The 24,839-nt window shown below is 29.7% G+C and overlaps 1 protein-coding gene across 1 annotated transcript; it reads left to right on the top strand.

The window, feature by feature from the left end:
* The first annotated feature begins 206 nt into the window (after window positions 1–206).
* Uch-L5 (ubiquitin carboxy-terminal hydrolase L5) lies at window positions 207–24,761 on the top strand. Its single transcript, XM_067275681.1, has 11 exons — window positions 207–326; window positions 12,226–12,289; window positions 14,193–14,298; window positions 14,628–14,753; window positions 14,832–14,893; window positions 16,842–16,972; window positions 17,037–17,103; window positions 17,194–17,293; window positions 21,451–21,543; window positions 24,456–24,554; window positions 24,642–24,761. The coding sequence occupies exons 1-11, from the start codon at window positions 242–244 to the stop codon at window positions 24,693–24,695; spliced, it is 987 nt and encodes a 328-aa protein (XP_067131782.1). The 5' UTR covers window positions 207–241; the 3' UTR covers window positions 24,696–24,761.
* Window positions 24,762–24,839: the final 78 nt, after the last annotated feature.

Raw genomic sequence — 24,839 nt, 5'->3', positions numbered from 1 at the left:
GTGTACACAAACGGAAAGAGTCAAAAGATCCTTGCCGAACAAAGAGTTTTAAAATTGTAAGGTGCGTTTATGAAAAACAAATGCGATTTTTCGCATTTAAAAATAAACGTAGTAACATAATTATTATTTAAAATAATAATAATAATAATAATAAAAATAAAATTTAATTAGAAAATTTAATTTATTTTTGTTTTTCTAAACATGCAAGTCACGAATAGATGGCGTCATAGTTCAAATCAATATGTCGGGCAGTGGTGGAAGTGCTGGTGACTGGTGTTTAATTGAAAGTGATCCCGGTGTTTTTACAGAGCTAATCAAAGGCTTTGGTAAATATTTCGTTACGTCTGTTAAATACGTATGAATTATTTCGTTACTTACTTTTCTGCTGTTAACACGTGACTAGATTTCAAACATTCAATTATGATGTGTTGTTTGTTTATTGTTGTGACTTTGAATTGTAACCGATTATCACCGTTTAAAATGAAGTATTTAAACTTTACGCACGTTTTATCCGTTAATGATAATCGATTTAAACCATCGGCTTTGTCAGTAGATTATTAAGTTATTCTTTTTCAATTTTTTTAAATGTTGACATTCGGTAGAAGTCAACTTTAGGTAATTTGTATATATAAATATTCACTGAGCTTACCTAAATGTAACCTCTACCAACACGTGGACATTTATTCTATATAAACTTTATACAGAAAAATTGAATGGATGTATTATACTGTGTCCGGTACACACACAATGCTTGTTTATTGTTTTTTTTTTCAGAATTTTATATAAATTAGAATTTATAATTACAAAAGAAAATTATAATATATGAAAAAATAGATAGGGTATAGTAAGATAAGAAAAAGAAGAGAAATTAATGAGATTTTAGCAGAAAAACAAAGATTTATGTATGCTTGTATGCTTCTTTCAAAGTAAATATTTGACTTTTCGTATTTATTAATGTAGGTAAAATCGAATGTTTACATTATTATGTTTATGTGACTTATGAATGATTGATAATTTATTTTCAGTGTGTTCTACAAGAAATAAAAATATACAATCACTAAAATGAGTAAAGAAGCCAAAATTTTTATTAGATTAAATGAAATTATAGAACTCTTCTTGCATTTGAATTTTCTCTCAAACATTCAAAGGTATTTTACAGACATTCTTGTTTAAATTTTCCGTTTCGAATATTCCGGGGCTATGGAGTCGTGTAAAAATCTACCGACTTCGACTGGGGGCAGATTTGTTAACAAAATAGGCTCGGGAATTCTAATGTCGTCGCGTGACCTCGGAATAAAAGCTTCAATAAATAGAGTTCTAATAAAGATAGAACATAGAAACTTTTTTATTCCGAGGCAAAAAACTCCTCTAAGTAACGACATAGTCAATATATAAATATGTATTTAATCAAATGACCCCCGAAATTTTTACATTTTTCGACTTGGGACACCTAGAAATGTCAAGATATGCAAAAGGTTTGGGGTTTTTTTTTTTCTGTATGTATGGATGTTAGACTGTGTGTGTAGGGCAAGATTTGTTCACCCTGTTTGAAGCTTAATAACTTCTGTGGTTTTTGAACTGGAGTTGCATGGTTTAACACAGGAGTTATTAAGCTTCAAAGTGGTTGAACTAAATTGTGTTTCCCCACACATTCTAACATCTGTGCATACAGAAAAGCCTCAAATGTTTTTGCACTTCTCTATGTTTTGACACTTCCCGAGTCCAAAAGAATAAAAATCTGGGAAAGTCATGTTTTGACAGATCATCATTCTTTTCCTTTGTTATAAGCCTATACTGTATAACAGCTGGGAAAATATAATGATGATGATTCTGATTATTTTTTTTAAAATACAAAAATAAATCTATTTTAAAAATTTAATTAAACATTAAAATTTGACACATCTATATAATATATAAATTCATATTTATTGACTCGTTTGATGATGGCAGTGGTATTTGGTAAGCATGTATAAATAAAACCAGTAAATACATTTGTGTACAAACAAATTAGTTTAATAAAAATGCTGTACATAATGTACGAGTATATTACATTAATTAAACTAAGTTGAGAATAAAAAATATAACGTTTAGACCGGTAGAGAGAAAGGTTGCTTATTTTGATTAATTTATTATTTTTCGTCTCTGTTATAAACTGAATTACTTCTTAAAAAAAGAATGACTTCTATTAAGTCAGCATTCTTAGAAGTTCTTAAATCAGATTTAATAATTTTAAGAGTGGAAAATAAATGCTGTACCGAAACTTGGGTTGGTGGCAATGCTGTATCTTGGATAATGTCTGGATTGTGCAGTATCGTCGTTTTAACATTAAAATTTGAAGAACGGTCAATGCGATTTAATTTTTCCACTGCATTATAAAAATCATCTTTAAATTTCGTAAGATTTCCTTTTTTGTCTGTGCTCTTATTAGAACTCAAGCTTAATTCTGAGAGTAGAGACAAGCTTTATAAAAAAATTGTGAACACTAATAATGAGTAAAATATTCATTAAGTCTGGAGATATGACACATGACCCCTTCTGTGTCTCCACCCTGTCGACCTTTAATTAAAAACCAAAGTTTAATAGCATTAATGTCCCTTTATGTACAAGCTACCATGCCAAATTTTGTATGTTAAACTCTACCCATTCTAAGATATTGTTTAATGTCTCAGAACATAGAATCAAGAAATTTAACAAATTAGACGCCAACACACACACACACACCCGAATTTTCCCTCTTTATTTGACAGTTTTTGGGGTTTAGGAGGTCTCCAAATCTGTAGCTTTGCAAAAACTTCTGAGGGTCAAATTTGACACAATTCTAATACTTTTTTGTTTTATATACATAACAAGTTGGGAAAGTAAAAAGGAGTCAGAGTCGGAGGATTTTTGACAACTCCGACTCAGACTTCGACTAAAACATTAAAACTCTTCAACTCGGACTCCACAGCCCTGGAATATTCTAGAGATATGACGATGGGTCAGAGGAAAGTCTCAAAAAATATTTAATCTAATAAAAATTTTGGCTCCTTTACTCATTTTAGCAGTTGTATCCTTTTACTGATCACTTAAAACAAAATATATTATAAATTTATAAAGAATAACAATTTTATAATATATTTTATTATTATTCATAATTGTTGACTTGGTTATGTTTAGACATAGAACTTAAGAACTGAATCCAAAACATGCTTATTAAGACATGTTTTGGATACTCTAAATACAGGGCAATAAATTTATTCAGTATTTAACAAAATAATTATTAGTTATTATTTCTAATCAAATTTTTACATAAGGTTTAATAATTATTAACTGTAAATAGTGTAAATGAATTATTTAATATATAAATAATTTAGTTATTTTATGACTGATGTTCTATTTGTTTCACACATTGCGCATATACATTTTTAATATTTGTTCGGTATTTTCAGATAACTCTTACAATTGATATTCAAAGTTTTTTTTATAAAATAATAGATTACGACGTACATAATCAGTTATTTTGCAAAAAAAAATTTATACGTGTAAACATGATCGGTAGTGAATGTATTAAGATACTTATCTGTTTTTTTGTATAAGGGATTATTAATTTTGCAAATAGTAAATACAGTATATTTGAATTATTTGATAAGATAATGGCTTTAAATTAAATATTTATCCAGTTGAATAATTGATTGATAATCACAAAAATAAAAAATGTTGTCACTTCCAAAAATTTATTATTTATAATCTGGTTATATACGGCGTGTTTGAGAAAGATCTTTATCATTCTAAACATTAATAACAAAAATACTAACAGGTGAAATGAAATGCAGTTTGCTGCAAAAGAATGAAGAAATCTAAGAGTTTTTCTGGTATCAATTGCCTGAGGTAGATGGCGCTAGTTGCTTGCCATGTGAAAGCTGTAATTGGTCCATTCTTCTTTGTGGAGAAGACTGTTAATGGTAATGTTTACCAGGATCAGGAGTTTTGTGTTATTCCTCAATTGGAACATTTACAGCCAAATGTTCAGCAGGAGCTCTGCCTCACTGGAGATTTTCTATACGTGAATTACTTAATAGAGTGTTTTCTGAACGATGGCTTGGTTGTGGAGGACCCATACCTTGGCCTCCGCGATCGCCCGACATAACTCCACTGGATTTCTTTTTTTAGGGTTATGTTAAAGACAGGGTTTATCAATCACCTGTTTCTGATATATCTATTTTAAAGGAAAGGATACAATTAGCAATCCTCACTGTTACACCGCAAATGTTAAAATTTAAAAACTCAACATTTTACAATTAAAAATATATATTGTCAAAGTTTTGTTTTTTCTATTATTATTATAATTTTATTTAACTACTATGCATAATTTTAGTAAATATAGGGTGATTATTTAGTATCTGTAATTAATGCTATCAGAAGAGAGATTTAGTATTCCAAATGCATACAAATTTGGTATGGTAGTATTTCAGGACATGCAGAAGACATTTCTGTAAAATAAAGTTAGTATCAAAAATTGCCATTATGGCACTTTTGGCACGGTAAGCCACAAATATTTTATTTGTATAATAAGACAGTCATGATATACAGAGACCTTAGTGATGCATGTGATACTGGTCAGTGTGGTTCCCATCTTAAAGATATAAAATCTGAAGGCATTGAAGTGTATTTGATGGCTTCCATGTGCAATTGATCTCATGACGTATCTCAAATACAACTTAATATTGTCATTCAATTTATAACATGCCCCTAATAATTTTCCTCATGAGCAAAAATCACATGGATTATTAAGATCTAGAAAATAAGTGGGCAAATTGTAAAAGATTTCCAATTATTTCAAGATTACAGCTGGAAATGCAATTCTAGTAATAAAATCTACACCTTATATAAATTTCCGGCAAGCAGAATTTGTATAACAAAAAACATTTTCAGTTTGTTTTATAAACCTGCTTCGGGTTTATAAAATAAACTGAAAACGTTTGTTGAAAGTAGACAAAAGCAGAGCCCTCATTCTAATGAAAAAAGCATTGTACCTGTCCCGGCTAAATGAATATGTCGTAGATACAGAATGTGAACCTATCAATGAAAACTATTTACAGCACCTTCAAAATAGCCTCCAGGTTTGCTAGCACTAAATTAGCTAAAATGAACATAAACCAGGTATGTTGCATACCTGGTTTATGTTCATTTTATCTGGCTTTATCTGACTTTATCAACTATGGGTTTTGACCCATAGTTGATAAAGCCAGATCTCCTACTATATTACTAGAAAAACATATGCATAGAATTTTAGCCACACGTCTTAAAGATTACAAATTCTTGATACCAGATTCACAAAAATTAAATTGCCAAATTAAAGGAAATTATGTTAAAAGATAACAAGTACATCACAGTGCTAGATTTTGCTTCACTGTATCTGTCCATATGTTTAGAACTATGCTTTTGCAGAATGTGCAACTTTTCTTTTCAGACACATTTAATTGCTGCATTTACACCACAAGCAAGTTTTAGAACTTGTCCATTTATTATGTTATATGTCTTTTTTTCAAATATAACAACACTTACATCCAAAAATAGGGTGTTGTGGTGGTTAGCCCTTTCAGGGGACTAATGCGAGTTAGTAGTAAGACAATTAGAAAATGATGTGTCAGACGAGTTCTCACCTAAATAGGTGTATTAATACTAGAGTGTTCTACAAACCAAATTATTACCCATTATTCATACTTTCCCATTCACATGACCCTTCAGTGTATAAAAAATTGTGGCATCAGAGCTCTAGTCAGAAGGGCATGCACACACTGATAAAACATCACTGACACTATAAAAAGAGAGTACGATCACCACCACCTAAGAACACTGGAAACAGTAGATCATGAACACATTAAAAAATAGTTGTATTAACCATAAAGACATGGAATCCCTATCTATTTCATGGCAATCATTCTTTGATAACCCTATAAATTAATTATATGTAAATAAGGCATAGGAATATGGAATTCCTAAGATGCGTTGTATTTGTATTTTTATTGTATTTTTAAGGTTATTATTTATGTACGTGTTATTTTATTAATACATAATCCTACAATATACATATATACATAATTACATAGTTTAAAAAGAATATATATGTAATGTCATTGAAAATTTAAAACATTCCATGTTGAAATTCAAATTTGTAAAACTTTAAACCTGAAGCAGGTTTATAAACTGAAAATGTTTGTTAGACAAATTCTGCTTGCTGGAGATTTATATAAAATGTGATTTTATTACTACATTTCCAATTAATTACTCATTTATCAGTAAAATGTTATTGCAGAAACTGCTATATTCAGTGTCAATATGTGATGTTCCATCTTGCAAGAAAGTGGTTTATTCAAGTCATTGTTTCTATTGCAGTTGGAATACAACAAAAGTGTTGAGCATCTTGATAGCTCTGGGTCATCACAGAGCATGTTACAGGCCATATTATTCTTGGACTATTATTCATTATTCTTCTTTGAAGAAAAATAGTTCAAGTCCAATAGTCCAAACATGACTATGAATCCACACCAAACTTTAACTTAATCAATACAATGGAGTATACTGGAAAATATTATGGTTTTTCATGATCCAAATGCAACATTTACAGATATTTACGGATTTACAATCATATTTTATATGATTGTAAAATCATTCAATAAACTAGTAGTAATAAATATTAAAATTTATGATGCTATTAAATTTTTTAAATTTATATTTTCTATAAAAATAGATTTGAGAGTTTAGAAAGACAATATTTTCAAATACATTTCCAAGCAAAACTAAAACTAATGTTTTAAAACAAAAAATATATATATTATTAGATGTTCAGGTGACCAAAGCAGCTAAGTCCAATGTTATCTTAACAGTCGTAATCCATAGATTGAGTTAAGTGAAGAGTTGAACAACTTCAGTTTAGATCTAACCCAAAGTCAGATTACAAGTTAACTATTTGATTACAATCTTTTATATTCACATGAAAACATGACTCTGTGGTTTTTCAATTCTAGAGTTAATGTTTTAAAACAATCCTTTGTCCAGGTTTAAATAATCTTTTGTAAGTGGCATCTTGATTGGTTGCGAGAAACTAGTAAAGAAAATGGCAGAAATACAAATTGAAAGCAATAAACATTTTAATTTTGAAAAGGAAGTACTGTATTACTAGAATTAGTAGGGATTATTGGAATTATTATAAGACAAAGCTATTTCATATATATATATATAAATTTATCTCAATTTCTATTTTATTAATATTGTAAAGGTTTTCTTAAAACATGTTAAATCAGAATGAAATGATGTTTTCTTTCTTTTTTTGACATAAACAACGTCTATGGATAAAATTGGCAGGTAGTGTAATGCTCTATACTTTTCAGATAGTATAATACTCTGTGGCCGTCAGCCATATTTTAGTTTTATATATATAGTTCATAAGTTCTGTATTTCATTTCTATTTTCTTCTCTCGTTCCTACTTTCATATGTCCTTCCCATTGTCTCAAAGCAACTCGTACGTAAACCATTACTGCTTGAGGGGGAAGGTTGCCCTTTCCAAGAACCAAGAGTTGAACAAAGGAGGGGATTAAGACTTCCCCAAAATTGAGGACATAGACAAAGAAAGTATAGGCCCAAGGCAGCGTAGGAAAAAGAAAGGAGACACTTTCTGGCTGGACATCGGAGGATACAGACGTAGTAAGTAGTGCTCCAGACTGAGAAAGAAAGGGGACTACGAATTGAGAGAGAACCTGCCGAGACCAGAGAGAAAAGGAGGCTACGAAGATCTCTAAGACATCGAGAGAGCCGAAGAATCTAGGCATAGAACTACTGATGGAGTAGAGGGAGACGACTACGATTGTGAGAGCGTGAAAATCATCAAGGACATTAACTACACGACTTGGGCCCGAGTACTTCCTATCTGCCTTTTCTTTACTTCTCTTAGTCTATCCGTTCCTTTTCCTTGTTAGTTCTAAGATAGTTATAAGGTTAGTTGTAAATTAGTTATTAAGTCTCCCTTTTTATCTTCCTGTTCGTTTGTGTTACGTGCGAGTTGTATATATGTGAAGTAATAGGAGGTGACCTACTCCCTTGTAAAGTTATTGAAGTAATTCTGTCGAATTTGGATCCCTGTATTAAAAGAACTGCGTTCGGAAGAAATAAAAGGTGTATTCATTGTGTGAATTTTCTCTCCGTGTCGTTATTTAACCGTTACTTGTGGACTCGCAAATATTTCCTTCCGAACTACCACAACCCTATATTATATGGTGACAGTGGAGGCAGACAATGAGTTTTATGCACTTGAAAGCATTCACCAATGAGTCGTTAATGTGAGTGTTGCAGCAATCAGTTAAGATGGTATAACAGAAAATGCTAAATTCTTATATACTTACAAGATCAAGCACTTGCATTGATATGATATTCCGTATCTATATCAAAAACTTGTGATAATTCAACCAAGTTATGTTTTATATTTTGATTATCATAGACTGATCTTAGCTTTAAGTAATTGAATGATGATAAAATAATTGTAAACAAAATGCATCGTTATTCAAATTTTATTTCTTTCAAAATATTGTTCACAGAACTACATATTACGTTCATGGATACACTGTGACTGACTTTTTTTTTTTTTTTTTTTTGAGCATTTTAATTTTTAAAGGTGAGCATTATCTTGGGATACCTCGATGCTACTGCATATATCAAAATTGCATTAATCAAATACAGTGGTACCTTGGTACTTGGCCAAATAATCACAACCCTCTAGGACAAATTTCGGTTAATAAAATTAAAACAAAAATATTTGTCATTATTAGTAAAAAGGTTTTCTGTAATAAAAAATGAGTAACTTATTTAAAAATAAAATAAAACCTTAATATACCCTTGGGGATTAAGAAAAGGGCAACCTAATGAGAAAGGGAAACATGTGTCCCAAGTGCCCAATGTTTGGGTGCTCCTATTGATATTTTAATGTTTTACAAATACAGAATTATTCATTTCTGTTATGTTGCAATCACATATTAAGTAGATTACAAGTATTTGTGAAATTTAGTTGATATACCTTATTTTTTCATATAATATAAAAGTATCAATAATAATAATCATTTCAATCATTCACTGCAAAATTTTGAAATTGAGGAATGGTTAACAATGTGAAAGTTCGAACCCACCGGAACTTCGAAAGTTCGAACCCACCGGAATTAAGCCGGTAACGATACATCCTTTTCCGCGCGTGTAGAAGGAAAAGGGATATGAGTCAAAGGGAAGAAAAAATGAATCAGAAGGAACAACCGACGAAAGGTGCGGATTGGTGAAGCTGAACAACGTGACCACCTCAATAAAAGGGCGACGAGAGCGGAAAAAGGGGGTCGGTTACATAGAGTCCGTCCGATCGACCCCAGGTCAGTTACGTAGTGTCGATTAGACAGAGCGTGTGTGTCCCGAGTCCCAACGGAACCCGCCCAAACGAAAGGCATACCTTGCCGACGATACCTTGACCTAGAGAAGAAACCGATCCGGACCACGAGGTATGACCCCATTTTCTGTGAACTCTCCCTCCGCGAATCCGCGCTCAGGCGACAGACGCTCACCTTTTTTGTAATTGTCATGTTAGCTTTAATAAATCATTGTTGTTGTATTATCCGTTGTAATGTCCTTTATTCGAATATTATCATCTGCCGCTCTACCGTCGACCCCATTCACTTCCTCCACTCGCATAAAAACGCGTAACGCGTAACTCATCCGAACCGCCATCTTGACGTGGGCAGGTCTAACGGACTTGTTAGCCGAAAAAAGGAGGAACGAGACGTCGTCCGCCTCCCGGCACCCACAACAATTAGCAGAACCTACCTCTTACAAAAAGACTCCACTAAAGGCACAATACCATCGAATTACAGGCCAATAACATGCTTACCAACCATGTTCAAATTGCTTACTGGCATCATAGCTGATAACACTGTAGCTTTTTTTGCAACTGAACAACATCCTACCAGCACAACAAAAAGGAACAAAAGAAAAAGCAGGGGCAGGCACAAAAGACCAAGTCTCGATTGACAAAATGATTCTGGAAAACTGTGGATTGATTATAAAAAAGCATTTGACTCATTACCTCCTAGATGGATCGTAAAATGTATGAAAACTATTGGCATGAATGAAAATCTTACAAAATTCATGGAAAAAGCGATGGAAAAGCGGAAGACAGACTGCTTTTTGGTAACGAAAAATATGGAATGGTCAACATCAAGAGAGGCATCTTCCAAGGTCACCTCCTCTGTTTGTCATAGCAATGATCCCATTGTCATTGATTGTGCAGAAAACAAATTTGGGATATCAAACAACTAGGAATGCTCAGAAAATTTCTCATTTGCTGTATATGGATGACCTGACACTGTACGGAAAATCAGAAAGTGAAATTCATTCACTGACCAACACAGTCTGTATTTTCAGTTCAGACATCTCAATGGAATTTGGATTGAAAAAATGTGCTGTTGTGACTATGACCAAACGAAAACTCACAAAGAGTGAGGGAACAGAAATGCCAAATGGCCAAGTTATTAAAAATAACCAACAGGAGGCCTACAAATACCTTGGCATATTTGAGTTAGATAACATCAAACATAGTCAAATAAAAACAACTGTTAGCAAAGAATATACCCAAAGGGTTAGAAAAATCCTGAAAACAAAGCTAAATGGTGGCAATACAATAAAGGCCATCAATACCTGGGCTATTCCACTGCTGGCATTGTGAACTGGATGCAGACTGAATTAGATTCCCTAGATCGGAAAACAAGGAAATTGATGACAATTCACTACACCTTACATCCAAGCAGTGACACTGACAGGTTGTACCTGCTTGCAAATTTGGAAGCAGAGGTGTATTGCAGGTGCGTCAAACAGTGGAAGAAGAAAAACATGCCCTAGATGATTATATTAACAATAGCTAAGAATGGGCATTAACAGAAGTGAAGAATCAAAACCCAAAACCTGCTGAAGGTTCAAAGCACAAAAAAAAAAATATTGCCAAAAAGCATTGAAGGAAAGAGTAGAAAGTTGGAAAAATAAGGCACTGCATGGCCAATTTCTGAAAAAGATTGATGGAAAAGTGGACAAAACTAAAACTTGGCAGTGGTTGACAACAGGAACATTAAAAAAAAAAACTGAAAGCCTTATTCTCTCTGCACAAGAACGAGTGATTAGAACAAATTCCATCAAAGCTAAAGTTGAAAATTCATCAGCTGACACTAAATGCAGACTGTGCAATGAATCAGATGAAACCATAGACCATATTCTCAGTTCATGCAAAAATATTGCATAGACTGGTTACAAATTGAGGCACAACAGCATTGCCAAGATGATTCATTGGAACATTTGTAAAACTATGGTTTATCCACCTCAAAGAACTGGGGATCGTAATGTCACAAAAGTCACTGAAAATGAGCAGATAAAAATTTTATGGGACTTCAGATTGCAAATCGATAAAGTCCTAGTGCACAACACACCAGACATAATAACCATTGTCGAGAAGAAAAAGGTGTGGATTATTGATAACGCAATTCCTGGTGACAGCAGGGCTAATGATAAAGAAATAGAAAAAATTACAAGATACATGGACTTGAAGATTGAACTCCAAAGATTGTGGCACAAACCAGCAGCAGTAGTATCAGTGATTATCAGCACACTGAGTACCATGTCAAAAAATCTGGGGCAGTCCTCGAAGCGAATTAACATTGACTAAATTAACATCTGTCAACTTCAAAAAGCTGCACTGCTCGGGTCTGTGAACATTCTACGCAGTTATATTACGACATCCTAGGTTTGTCATGTTGACTAACATACGATCTGTTTGTTGTGATTCATCTAATAGAAATAAATCAATAATAATAATAATAAATTTAAATATAAATAAATTACGTAAAAGTCTCTAACAGCTGGAATGTAGATAAATTAAAAACAACACACCATGAATACAATCTTCCAGCAACTATGTATTTGAATTAAATACGTTAAAAAATGTTCTAAAATTAGAATCTCTAACGTTTGATGCTTGATGCAGGCCCTTAAAAGAGGTCGAAAATGTTCCGTTTCGTATTTAATTCAAATACATAGTTTCTAGAAGATTGCATGCGTGGTGTGTTGTTTTTAATTTAAATAAATTACACTTTTGAGTTATTAATATCAGAATTTTAAATTGATTTTGTATAATTATATGTAAACACTTTATCTTTTTTTTTTTTTTTAAGGTGTTAAAGGTGTTCAAGTTGAAGAGTTATGGAGTTTAGATCCAGAAAGTTTTGAAAAACTGAAGTAAATAAATTTTTCTATGAAAGAATAATTTTTAATCTTTTATTTAGACTTAATTGAAGTTTGTTATATATCAATTGAAATGTTGTTATAGCATAAATATTAAACAGATTAATAAAAGATAGGCTGTTTTGTCTATTTTTGGCTTTTTTTTTATTCAAATACTAATCAGAAATGATTTTTATTATTATTATTATTAGTTACATGATCATTTTATCGATATGTGTATACGTGCATATAATAAAACATGCAAAAGTCAGCATTGAAACTTGCATAAAAATACAATATACAAAAAATTCAACATAATTTTTATTGTAGGCTAATAAAACCAGACAAAGCTAGAAATGTTAAAATATCAAGGAATCCAAATATTTTAAGCAAGATTAAATGTTGTTCAAGATACTTCGCTTCAAACTGCAACACTAATTCAAATAAAGAACAGTTTACCTGTGTTCTGATGAGACAAAACGTCTGGAAAAATTATATTATTTTCCCCCCCAAGATTGTTTACATTAACGCTGTAATGACTATACAAAAATATTTTTGGGCCAATTCAATCTTTTTTCTATATTTCATTAAAAAGACTGATAATATACAACACGAAGATAAATTTTCTTTAAAATGACTGACAAGATATCGCTAAAAACACATACATGTAAAACGCTTGACGCCGATCTTTCTTTGAAGGATCCGACGTTAATTACCTGATGGAATATAGAAAAAGGATTGAATTTGCCCAAAAATTGTTTTTGGATGGTCATTACAGTGTTAATATGTCTTGAAAAATGTTTAATCTTGCTTATATGACACTTCTCATTTCGATTTGACACTGATATTTTAGCATTTTTCTGTTGAGTCATATACAGTATATCTGAACATATAATAAAACATAATAATAATGATGTTCTCTCTGGTAATTTACTGTTTTAACAGTTTAATTTCAGCAGTAATCTCCATTCAGCTTGAACCTGAAAACTGAGTCTTATATTTTCCCAAATTATTTAATTACTCAAATGAAATGTTTGAGTAGAAGCAGACTTTTTACAGAAAAGCAAATTGGTGCATTTGAAAGAGAGACATTGAGTGTATATATAGTATATATTATAAAGATATATATATATATTTTAACTCTTTTCACTGTGGACACTAAGAAGGCCTCTTTTTAGCAAGCCCATTATGGGTAGACCTAGCCAAAATCCATAATGGTGAAGAACAGGGCCAGACATATCTGGGATGGACCATCCCAAAAAAATTCCTGGAGTTTGACCAACCAAATTCAATCCCAGGTACCCAGAGCAATAGGCTACCACCTTAGCCGTTCAGTCATCCAGCCATCACATTGAGTTTAGTATCAGAAAAATTCAAAATAAAATATTTTAGACCCTATGAAGTATCACTCTTGATATTTCACTGAATGACATATTGACCAAGTGTTCAATTCAAGTGTCATCTACCCATTTTTAAAAATGTTTGTTATTATTAATTTGATCTGTTTTCTTTTAAATAATAGCAATCCTTTTGTTTTATCATTGAATATTCTTTATTAAATGAAAATATTACATACTGTTATTGAAATTAATGTTGTTTATATATATATAATTATATAACATTATAATATAGATAAAGACAGTATAACAGAATGATACAAAACGTTGATAGTGGTCAGGAACAAAGCTCCTAAGACATGGACACACACACATGCACGCACGCACTTTCACTTGAAAAAAAAACATGACTTGTAATTTTGGAGTTCAAACATTTAAATAAATAAATCTTTTAGTTTTTATCAAAATATTTATATTTTATTTAACTTTTTGATTTTTACTAAATTTTATCAAATTGTTTTTGATTATATTTTTTAAATTAGAAAACTAAATCCGTATAATTAATCTTAATTGTTTTGTAGACCTGTGCATGGTTTGATTTTTCTCTTTAAATGGTTCCCCGGAGATGAACCATTTGGTTCTGTGGTCCAAGATAGTCGTCTTGATAAAATTTTCTTTGCAAAACAGGTAAATCCCTTTAACATCAGTGTTATTTCTTTAACTTATGATCTTTTTAATAAGTAATTAGTATTGTTTCCTACCCGGTGACATTGAATTTGTAATGAACTAATTCAAACAGTAATTAATTCCAAATAACAAACTAATATTAATTTGATTGAAATCTAATAGTATTTTTTAAATGTAATATTAATCTGATATTTATTTATTTATTGAAAATGGCCTATAAAAATATATAACTTTACCATTTATATTATAAATTCTGTTTTTATATTGCTAAAATAGTTTTATTTCTTCTGTATATTTCTAAATTAATATTGATAAATTTTCTTTCTTAGGTGATAAATAATGCTTGTGCCACTCAGGCAATTCTTAGTGTACTTTTAAACTGTAAGCATGAAGATGTTGAACTTGGTGAAACATTATCATCATTTAAGGAATTTTGCCAAAGTTTTGATGCAGCAGTAAGCAATTGTTCAGAAATATTTATAAAATATATATAAGCAATATATATTTTTAACAAAAAACTGTTAAACTTACAGATGAAAGGTTTAACACTTAGTAATTCTGATGTTATAAGAGAAGTTCACAATAGTTTTTCCAAGTAAGACTCTGTATTTATCTCTAATGTATTAAAATAGTTTACATTACAAAGAGCAGCAATATACAAAAATTTCAATTAATGGTGCTTAAAATTTAAATAGTAATTGTTAATTGCTCTTCTTTACATTTTCTAAGTTTAAAATGTTATAAAATATAAATAACACTACAAATAATTTTCTTAATGTCTGTTTAGATTTTTGCGGAAACTAATCATATAAAATATATCAAAATATAAAAGAAATTGTCATTTTCTCTTGCATAAAAGCAAAACATAAATAATGAAATTTCATTTCATACAAAATTAGGAAATAAAAATTAAGATCTACTATATTAAAATTGTTTATATAACATTAAATCTAAATACTGTCTGTTTTTTAAATTCAATATATGGTTGTTTTTTAGTATGAATTATTAGCAAGGTCGAGGCCAAAGTTTTAAACGCGAAAACGTGTATGTCGGCCGTTTGGTGCCGCTTTCCTTATGCCTAGAAGTTTGACAATGGCATTTGAAAAGTCAGTAGAATTACGCTCGACATTCCAAACGCCATTGCCAAACTTCTAGGCTTACAGGAAAGCAGCGCCAAACATCCGACGTACACGTTTTTATGTTGAAAACTTCGGCCTCAACCTTGCTATTGTCAAACAAGTTGAAAACTCAAAAGAAAAACTTGTAGCAAATACAAATTCCAATCTATAGTATTTCATTATCATAAAAATAATATTCAGTGAAAACATTTTGTTACTTGCACTTATAATAGAATCAAATAAATTTTTTCAGGTATAATTTTTCTGAATATATCTGTTTGATTTTTAAATTTGACTGATTAGCATAGAAAATTTTTTAAAACAATATGGCACAAGATATAAGTTTTCTTTTGATATTTTAAACTTACATCTCTTTTGATCTTTAAAGTTTAAAGATTAACTTACCAAAATAACATGGCAAAATAGTGTTTATACATCTATCAACATATGTAAAGTTTTGAAATTCTTTATTAGGATAAGAGATAGGTCATAATCTTCCTGAGACACATTTCATATCAATATATGATGTATTATATATTCGCTGGTAATGATAAGTTTTAGTTTATTCTTACTATGTTAATATTTCAATCACATTCAAACAATGACTAGTTAAAACTTAAAACAGTAAAATTAATGCTTGGAATATTATAGAGATGGTCAAATATTTTTTTTAATATGAATACTAACCAGATTTCAAATACTTGATACCCTAAATACTTTGTGAATTTAATCATCATAGTTACTCTATATATATATATAATATATTTAGCAAAAATTGTCACAATACTTTTTTCAGTCAAGAAAAAACAAACAGAAATGATGGCACTGGGAATCCTCACAAAATTTTTGAACAAGTGGGGAATGGAAGCAAATTGATGGGGTTGAGTTGCTTATCTACATATTCTATTATTATTCACAAATCATTGATTTGTTGGTAGTAAATCAGTGAATGATATGGAGAAACTTTCATAGCAATCACTGCAGTTGCCAGCCATAAAGAATCTTCCAACAGAACTGTTGCTGTTTTTTGAAACCATAGAACTCTACTTATACACCTGTGTGCAACTCGATTGTCTCCTTACTGTATCTGCATATGTCAATTGATTTTTATTCAAAATTAGACAATATTACACCAATCTTGCTTTGTGTTCTTCTTGAGAGGCACTGCCGTTTTATCAGTTTATTGTCTTATGTTCTCACACATTAGTAGTGTTATCAGTTGCAGTTACTGTTGGCCCTGGCTTGAATGTTTTGTGTGTCAAAATTACTATGCTAATACTTGGTGTCCCGAGTTGTAATGACACTTTTCCAGTTTTCTATTGAACGTGCCTTGTAATCATGTAATGTTTTTTTTAGATATTTAAATTATTAATTATATAAGAATTAAATTAACTGTTTATAATTATATTAGTTGAATTATTATAGACAACAAATGTTCGAATTTGATCTGAAACAGAGCAGTAAAGATGATGACGTATTTCATTTTATTGGTTATGTTCCTATTGATGGTCGACTGTATGAACTTGATGGATTAAAAGATGGACCTATCGATCTCGGTAAGTGACATGCAATTTGCACAATGCAAAGTGATATTGGAAATGAAAATTGGTGTTCTTTTAGGACTCATTCCTAATTCTATTGATTGGATTGAAGTTGTTAGACCAGTCATTGAAAGACGGATCAAAAGGTAGAAATTTATGCAGTCTCTACATGTATTTGAAAGGATGAAGCAAACATAAAATCAGTAAATTTAATTATATTATTTAATAATTTACAGGTATAATGAAGGCGAAATTCATTTTAATTTGATGGCAATTATAACAGACAGAAAAATGCTATACAAGAGAAAGTTAGAAGAATTGAATAATCAATTAGATGTAAGTTACTTAATTCTTTTAGAATTTTAAGGACATAAATTAAAATATGTTTATCCTAATTGTAACAGCTTTCAACCTCAGATAAATTTTGAAATTTTAACTTTTCATTAACAAAATTTATAATGTCTTATTTCAAAAAATCTGAATCAATCATTTTAATGCAAAAAAAAAAAAACACTATAAATAGTGAGATTTAACAAAATAAGTATATCCATCATGACTTTGAAATCTATCTCATTTGATGAATTTAATAGTCGATCTAATTGTCACGTACATATATTATAAATTAACATGACAGTATTTTTGGAGTTAATTATTCACATCATTCCATTTATGAGAAATTGAGTTTAAAATTTTGTCATAAAACTTAACATTTTCCATATCAAATAATAATTAGTATCTGTAAATAAATAGACACAGTAATTATGGTCTATTTATTTAATTAAATATATTCTATTGAATTACCAAATCAAATTGAAGAGTATAAGTGCAAAGTCATTCATTCTGTAAGTTTGATAAAACCTGAAATTTCTATATTATTTTCAATTTCTGTTGTTACAAAGAACAATATAAAAGTCTTATACTATTATAAAATTAATCTAATTATTAACTACTTACTGTATTTGTATATGAGGTATTATAATTTACATTGAATTTGAAATGATAATCACATCAAACATAAATTTATTTTTTTCTCTTTTCTGATATTTCATAATAATTTTAATCCGCATTTCTATTTTGGTAAAATATTCAAATTGAAAAAATTAATAACTTCGGATATTGTGTGTCAAATTAAATTATTATTCTAACTAAAATGCTTATTCAGTCATACTAAAAACCAATTAACAGTTACTAAAACAATATGAAATTTAATAATTGTTAACTGGTTTTTAGAGTGACTAAATAAGCAATAACTTCATCAAGCGATATTGATAAATTATATAAAGGTGGGAAGTAATAAAATGCCCGTGTTGTTACAGAGTGATGATCTGCATAAAATAAAATAGAAATTATGTAGTTTTTAAGTCTGACGTTCAGTCTCAATACTTTCTTCGGATTCTCATTAAGAATATTCTGCATATGCCAGTATCAAAATTTTTAATTTACAAGATGTTTCCAAACTCTATACATATTTTAATGGGAGATAAGGAATACAAGACATGTTTGACTGATGTTAGTATATCTGATACATAAGTGAATGGAAACAAATGTAAGCAACAGGTGGTCAAAATGCAACCATCATCATCATAAAAGCATTGATTGTTGCTCATTTTCAGCAATTATTGCAATGCAGTCTTTCCTCTCAGAAATGGGAGTCTTATACACACAGCGCTGTTACACGTAATATGTCAGCTTTAAGAATGCCTATCTAGACAATTGTAGTGCTATCTGTGTCCAGTACAGAAGTGTGATCTATGAAATATTATATATAATTTAATTTTCTATTTTCAAATTGCTCATTTTATATTGTATTATTAAATGTCAAAAATTTCTCAAACTCTTTATTTTTTCTCTTTTTTTTTTGTATAAATATAGAATTATTTAAATGGGGTATTAAAAAACATTTAGATACTTAAGATAAAACAATATATTAGGTTTATAGTGAAAACTGTTAATTTTATGGTAATTATGCCCTGGAGGGGTGTGGTTTGTTCATTATTTAACCAGCCGTTAGCTTTGGATATTTGGGAGACTATCCAATTTGTGAATAAGAGAGTAAATTGATTATTTTTAATTTTCTAGGCGAGATAAAAAATTATCAGAAAACTAGGCTATATTTTAATTTATTTTGGTTTTAGATAGTTCTCCCACTTAAGTCTAGAATGAATTTAATTTTTTTGTTTTGCTATTATTTTAGTTAATACAAAACAAATATATACAACAACTTCAACCGATATGTTGTATAAACTTGTATGATTTTTTTAATGTTTCTCCCTGCATCATGGTTGTACCAGTATGCTTAAATAAATAAATAAAACAATATAATTTTCTGTAATTAAAAAAATAAAAGTAATTTAATAAAATTTTAAAATAAAGTGGAGAAACTTTCTGTGTTGAGTCAAATAAAGTAGCTTTGAAAAAAAAATACAAGTCATATATAGTCATTTACTCTTATTTGCTAAATCCATTGTTAACCAGTTGTTTGCGGAGTACTCCCGTCGGAGTAACCGGTTTTCGTTAAACTGTTGCGCTGTACTCCAGTTGGAGTAAGTGTCAATTCTTTTTTGTAATTAACTAGTTGGTGGCGATTTAAGCACTGATTGGCTTTTATCTACATAGACTAAGTCTGTTTCAACGAATAAGATATTTGTTACCACCTCGTATTTTTTAAATTTAGGCACAAAACTCCTCCATTCCATGTTAAGTCTATAGGAAACCCTTCTTTTGTTCATTTGACAATAAAATCCTAGTTAGCATGCCCGTTGGGCTCTAATTGGTATATTATATCTAAATGACCATTCTTTAATCAATAAGCATCGATTTGGGTTTGTGGGGTGGGAACTTGGAAAAAGTTATACCAACTCGGAGTTACATTGTCAGCTACAAACGTAAACAAACAATTATAAATCGTTATTCTTATCTATTTTTAGCTTGAATTTAATAAATTTTTATGTATATTTATCCTGTTTAACAAATAAGCATGTTTTTTAAACCATTCAGCCATAAATCTTTCAAAAAACAAAGTACTTCCGGTTATCGTGGTACTTCCGTAATACATAAGAAATACATGTATAGTCGTTAATATAATAAAGTAATAATCGCTTATTATAGTCTACTATTAGTACAGTAATGTAAATAACATATAAATAGAATCAAATACACACCATCAATAATAAAAGTGTATTGACCTAGATTTAGAAAGGCCACCACCCCCTACGCCGATCGGCGTTATAATCTATAGGCCGTATTATATCTCTACGTTGATTTAGAAAGCTGCAATTTTTTTTATTTGACAGAAAATAGACATATCTAAGTAACGTATATAACAAATTAATGGAATATTTATAAAAAACGATTTTTTTTAATATTTTAAAATCTTAAATTTTATTAATTTTTTTAAACATACATAATATTTTGAAGTTAACAATCATAAAGTGTAATATGTACGTGATAGAAAACCGAAAACAGATCGTATCTGCAACAATTTTTAAGCAAGATATCGCAAATTGAAAAACCATTTTAAAAACCACAAAACGTGTACGCAACAGCGGTTTTGTTTCGGATTATCCAGTGCACATCTGACAGGTTAATGATTCAGGATAAATCACAAAAAAAAGAAAAGAAAAAGGATATAGTGACAGTTGTAATGACCAAACGTGCTTGTTGTTCAACTTCTCAATGTTCCCTTGTAGACTGAAATTTATAAATCTTTACCAACTGCATTTTTCTCAAAATCTGATTGTTGTTTCAGATTTTAAAGGGCTTTCAAATGACAATTTTAACTCATCTTATAAACTATGTAGAAAAATGTAATAAATGTTTCTTTTATTGTGGCACAAGACTTGGTACCATGCTCATAGAATGTGTTTGATTGCTTATGTGGTAGGAGTGAAACTGCCATCTTAATGTTGTCATCACTTTCAAAACATTCACCTGCTAACTGTATGGCAGATGAAAAAATGGCCTGATCTGGGCATCCTAGATGCTCATCATTCCATTTCTGACCTTCTCACACCCGCCACAATAAACTGTTGTCCCATACAAAGCACTCATTTCTTGATAAATTTTGTTTGTATTCTTGCCAGATGCTCACAAAAATCAAATTACACTTCTATGTTCCTCCAGCATGGAAATTGATAGAATACCTGCCCTTTTGAAACGCCCATATATCCATTGCATCTCACCAAACAACATTGGAAACTGCTGAGTCAACACAGACGGAACTACCCTCTCATATGTATATTTTGAAATTTTGGAATTGTAATTTTTGATTTTCTCTTGCAATTTAGTGTATAAATGTTATAATAATGCCATTATAAAATAGTAAACAAAGCAGATTCAATCAAATTAAATGAATTTTACATTTAAAACATAAAACTGTTTACGATAATCCTCAGTTTGACTTTTAATGAACTATCTTACCAAAATAGAAAAAGATTTCACTTTTAATAGTTCTAAAATAATAAATATACAAGATTATTTAAATTTTTTTATAGGCTAATGGAATGGAGACAGACGAAATTCAGTCAGAAATCAGCAAATTACATATGCTGATTGCAGAAGAAGATGCAAAAATGAAGAAATATAAGGTAAATTAACTTTTACAAAATTCATCATCGGATGAAATAATTAGTAGAATACATTAAGCCGAAAACAAAAAAAATTATGTCGAGAACTCATAAAAATTGTCTTTTAGCTGTGGATTTTAAACAAATTATAACATTAGATAACTATATACCCTGTACTACACTAATATGGCTTTTTATATTGTGTGTTTAGATGAAATGTTTTATAGTAATTAAAAGAATTATAAAAATTTACACAAAATATACACTATTTAATGCATTCTGGCTCATCATCATTTCTTCCAAAAATGACGATTTTTATCTCTTATTTATTTATTCAAATTAAAGAGATAAAATTTCTATTGCAAATATAGTAACATAAAACTTATAAATTGAAGACATTTGAAGCTATTTTCTTATGTAAATTTTTCAAATATAAAAGAATTTGAGTTTATTGCATTAAATATTGTTTCGAGTTAGTTGGAACTTTTAATTATCTCCAATTGTGTGTGCGTATATAATAGTGAATGATCAAAGTAACACGACAGTGACATTGTTTACTAAATGTCATGTATTTTTCACGTGAGAATTGTCGGCAATGGCTGGGCATTGACACCGATAGTAGTCAAATTATTGGTCGTCGTTCAATATCAATACAAATTTTTTTGAGACTCATTTTTTCTGGAGCATTACACACCTATGATTAAGGACATTTTTTAAGTTACCTAACACAGCATACACAATATATTTTTTGGGGACTTCCTGCTTCCCAACATTTAAAAGTGAATTAATAAGTCTAAATAAGGCATAAATTTTGGTATACTTTTCTTACTCGTGGATAAGATGGCATAGGCCTATGTGATAAATAAATAAAGTCTACTGTATATTATTAAAATAACAAAAATCAAAATAAGGTTATATTCTTTCCAATTTGGCTGTTGTTAAAGTAGACCAAACCACTGTTCTGCACATCTTCCCCTACAACTGAGATGTGCAGAACAGGAAAAGTAGTACTAATAAACAGTTAATTATTTTCAGCTGTTTGAGAAGTAGAATTAATACAATTATAACACTGTAATAGATTTATATATTATTTTAAAAAATGGCTTTTCAAATTATCTTTAGAAATAAAGTGCAGATATTTTCTGTTTACATTTATAAAAAAGATTTTATAGAAACAAAAACTATTGTTAGTTAATTAGCATTTAAGAATGAATATTTTTGTATATATAATAATAATATTTAATTTTTTACATATTTACAGAAAATGATCTAAGAAATTATCAATATAAACAATTAAATTATGATTTAAAAAAGCATTAATTTTCAGCTGATTTGATTTCCATCAGAATCTAATCACTTAATTCAAATGACATGAATTTCATTCAGTTGTATCTGAATTAAATTCATCGTGCGATTAAAAAAATTTTGTATAAGTTTCATATTTTCTAAGACACTTGTGTTTTTACTAATTCTATTTCACTAAACAACTGATGATAATTAACAAGTTGGAAGGACTATACATTACATTGAATGCAATGGCTGCTATGACAGTTCACATCATTAACCAAGCAGCACTGGGACATTGTTTTAATGTAGTGACATTATTGCCTCCTAGAAAGGTGATTGGCAATGATGTGAACAGACAGAACAGGAACATCAAACACAACATACAGATGTCATGAATGACTGGCTATTCATATGATTTTGTATGTCATTGACCATAACATATATATATATATATATACATACAATAATCTTCAGTTAGCATTATCAATAGGCTCTTGGAAACTGTGATATTAAGCAAAATGACATATAACAAAACCAATTTTAATATAGGCTAAATAAGATAGAAAATTAACCAAATTATTTGATCATGTTTGCAACCTCCAGCATTTATTTCTCATTTTATAGAATCACTTTTATGTTTTATAAAGAAAATTCAACAATAATAATTGTAAATGATTACAAATGTATTGATACTTGTATCTTTTCTCAACATTTTAATGAAATGACATTAAGCAAGGACTTTGTTTATACAAGGAGGACTTGCTATATACATGTATTCAAAATACAACACGACTACCAGTTTCTCTCTAATGCAGTTTTGGAAATCCTGCACACAAAATTTCACAATTTTTAAGCATTAACTTCATTATTCAGAATTTTTCTTTAAGTAAGTGTGCATGTTGTCTCAAATTTGCCCATGGAGTTTAGGATATTGAAATTTTCTAATTATTTTGTGCTCTTTGTCAGGTTTACTTTAATGAAAACTGATAGTACAACTTTTTTATTCCTTGTTCTAACGTTCCCTTGGTTTAAATAAAATTAATATTAATGCTTAATATAGTACTTTGATTGATTCGTCCTATCGGCAATTAATTAAGAATAATTTATTTCCATTGTTTCGTATAGCACAGATTTGCATAATACGGCACTTTTTCAGAACATAACTACCACATTATACAAGGGATACCTGTAATTGCTTGCATATTTTTGGAATTCAATGGCAAGATATTAAGTTCAGCTTATAAAACTTATATCGCAATTCTTAAGCTATCGCACGAGCTTATTTCATCATCCTAACCTTGTTTCAATTGCCTTGAAACAAAAATGATGCTGTAATGAAATGCATGGTTAAATTTTGCTTAACGGAAATGATGATTAAATAGTAAAATTTATGAAATGGCTTTAACAAGAAGCAGACGTTATGTTTTTATTAAATGCATTTAATAATTGTGTAAGTAGCTATTTTAAAAAAGAAAACAATTTTTTTAAGAGTATTTGTCATTTCTTTTACATTAACTAAAGCTTTGTACAGTGTATGCATGTAGAAAGCTTTTAGGTTATATATGAGTTGTTGTGTATACCAGATTGGATATATTTTTATTCTAATGATTTTACAACTTGGATAATGTTAATATTTCTAATTTCAGATTGAGAATGTAAGAAGGAAACATAATTACTTACCATTAATAATGGAACTATTGAAAGTACTTGCAGAGGAAGGAAAGTTACAAGTTCTCGTGGAAAAGGTATTTTATTTTACGGTAAATTCAATTGAAAATCGTATAAAAAAAATGTTTATTTTTTATAATAAAAGGCATCTTATAAAATTGCAGGCAAAAGAGAAAGCAATTGAAAAACAAGAAAAAAGCAAAGAAAAGGTCAAATAAAATGTTTCATATTTTCTCTCATGATGTGGAAATATTTCAGAAATAAAATCTCATTGTTTCATTCAACATTCACAATTTTGACATTTATTGTTATATAAATTATTTCTAGTACAAATTCTATGTTATCACAGCAATTTTACACAA

This window comes from Centruroides vittatus, unplaced genomic scaffold (genome assembly GCF_030686945.1).
Source record: "Centruroides vittatus isolate TY-2023 unplaced genomic scaffold, ASM3068694v2 contig_630, whole genome shotgun sequence".
In the NCBI taxonomy this organism is placed as follows: Eukaryota; Metazoa; Arthropoda; class Arachnida; order Scorpiones; family Buthidae; genus Centruroides; species Centruroides vittatus.
Note: the sequence above shows the minus strand (reverse complement) of the source record. Positions and strands in the feature narration are given on the sequence as shown.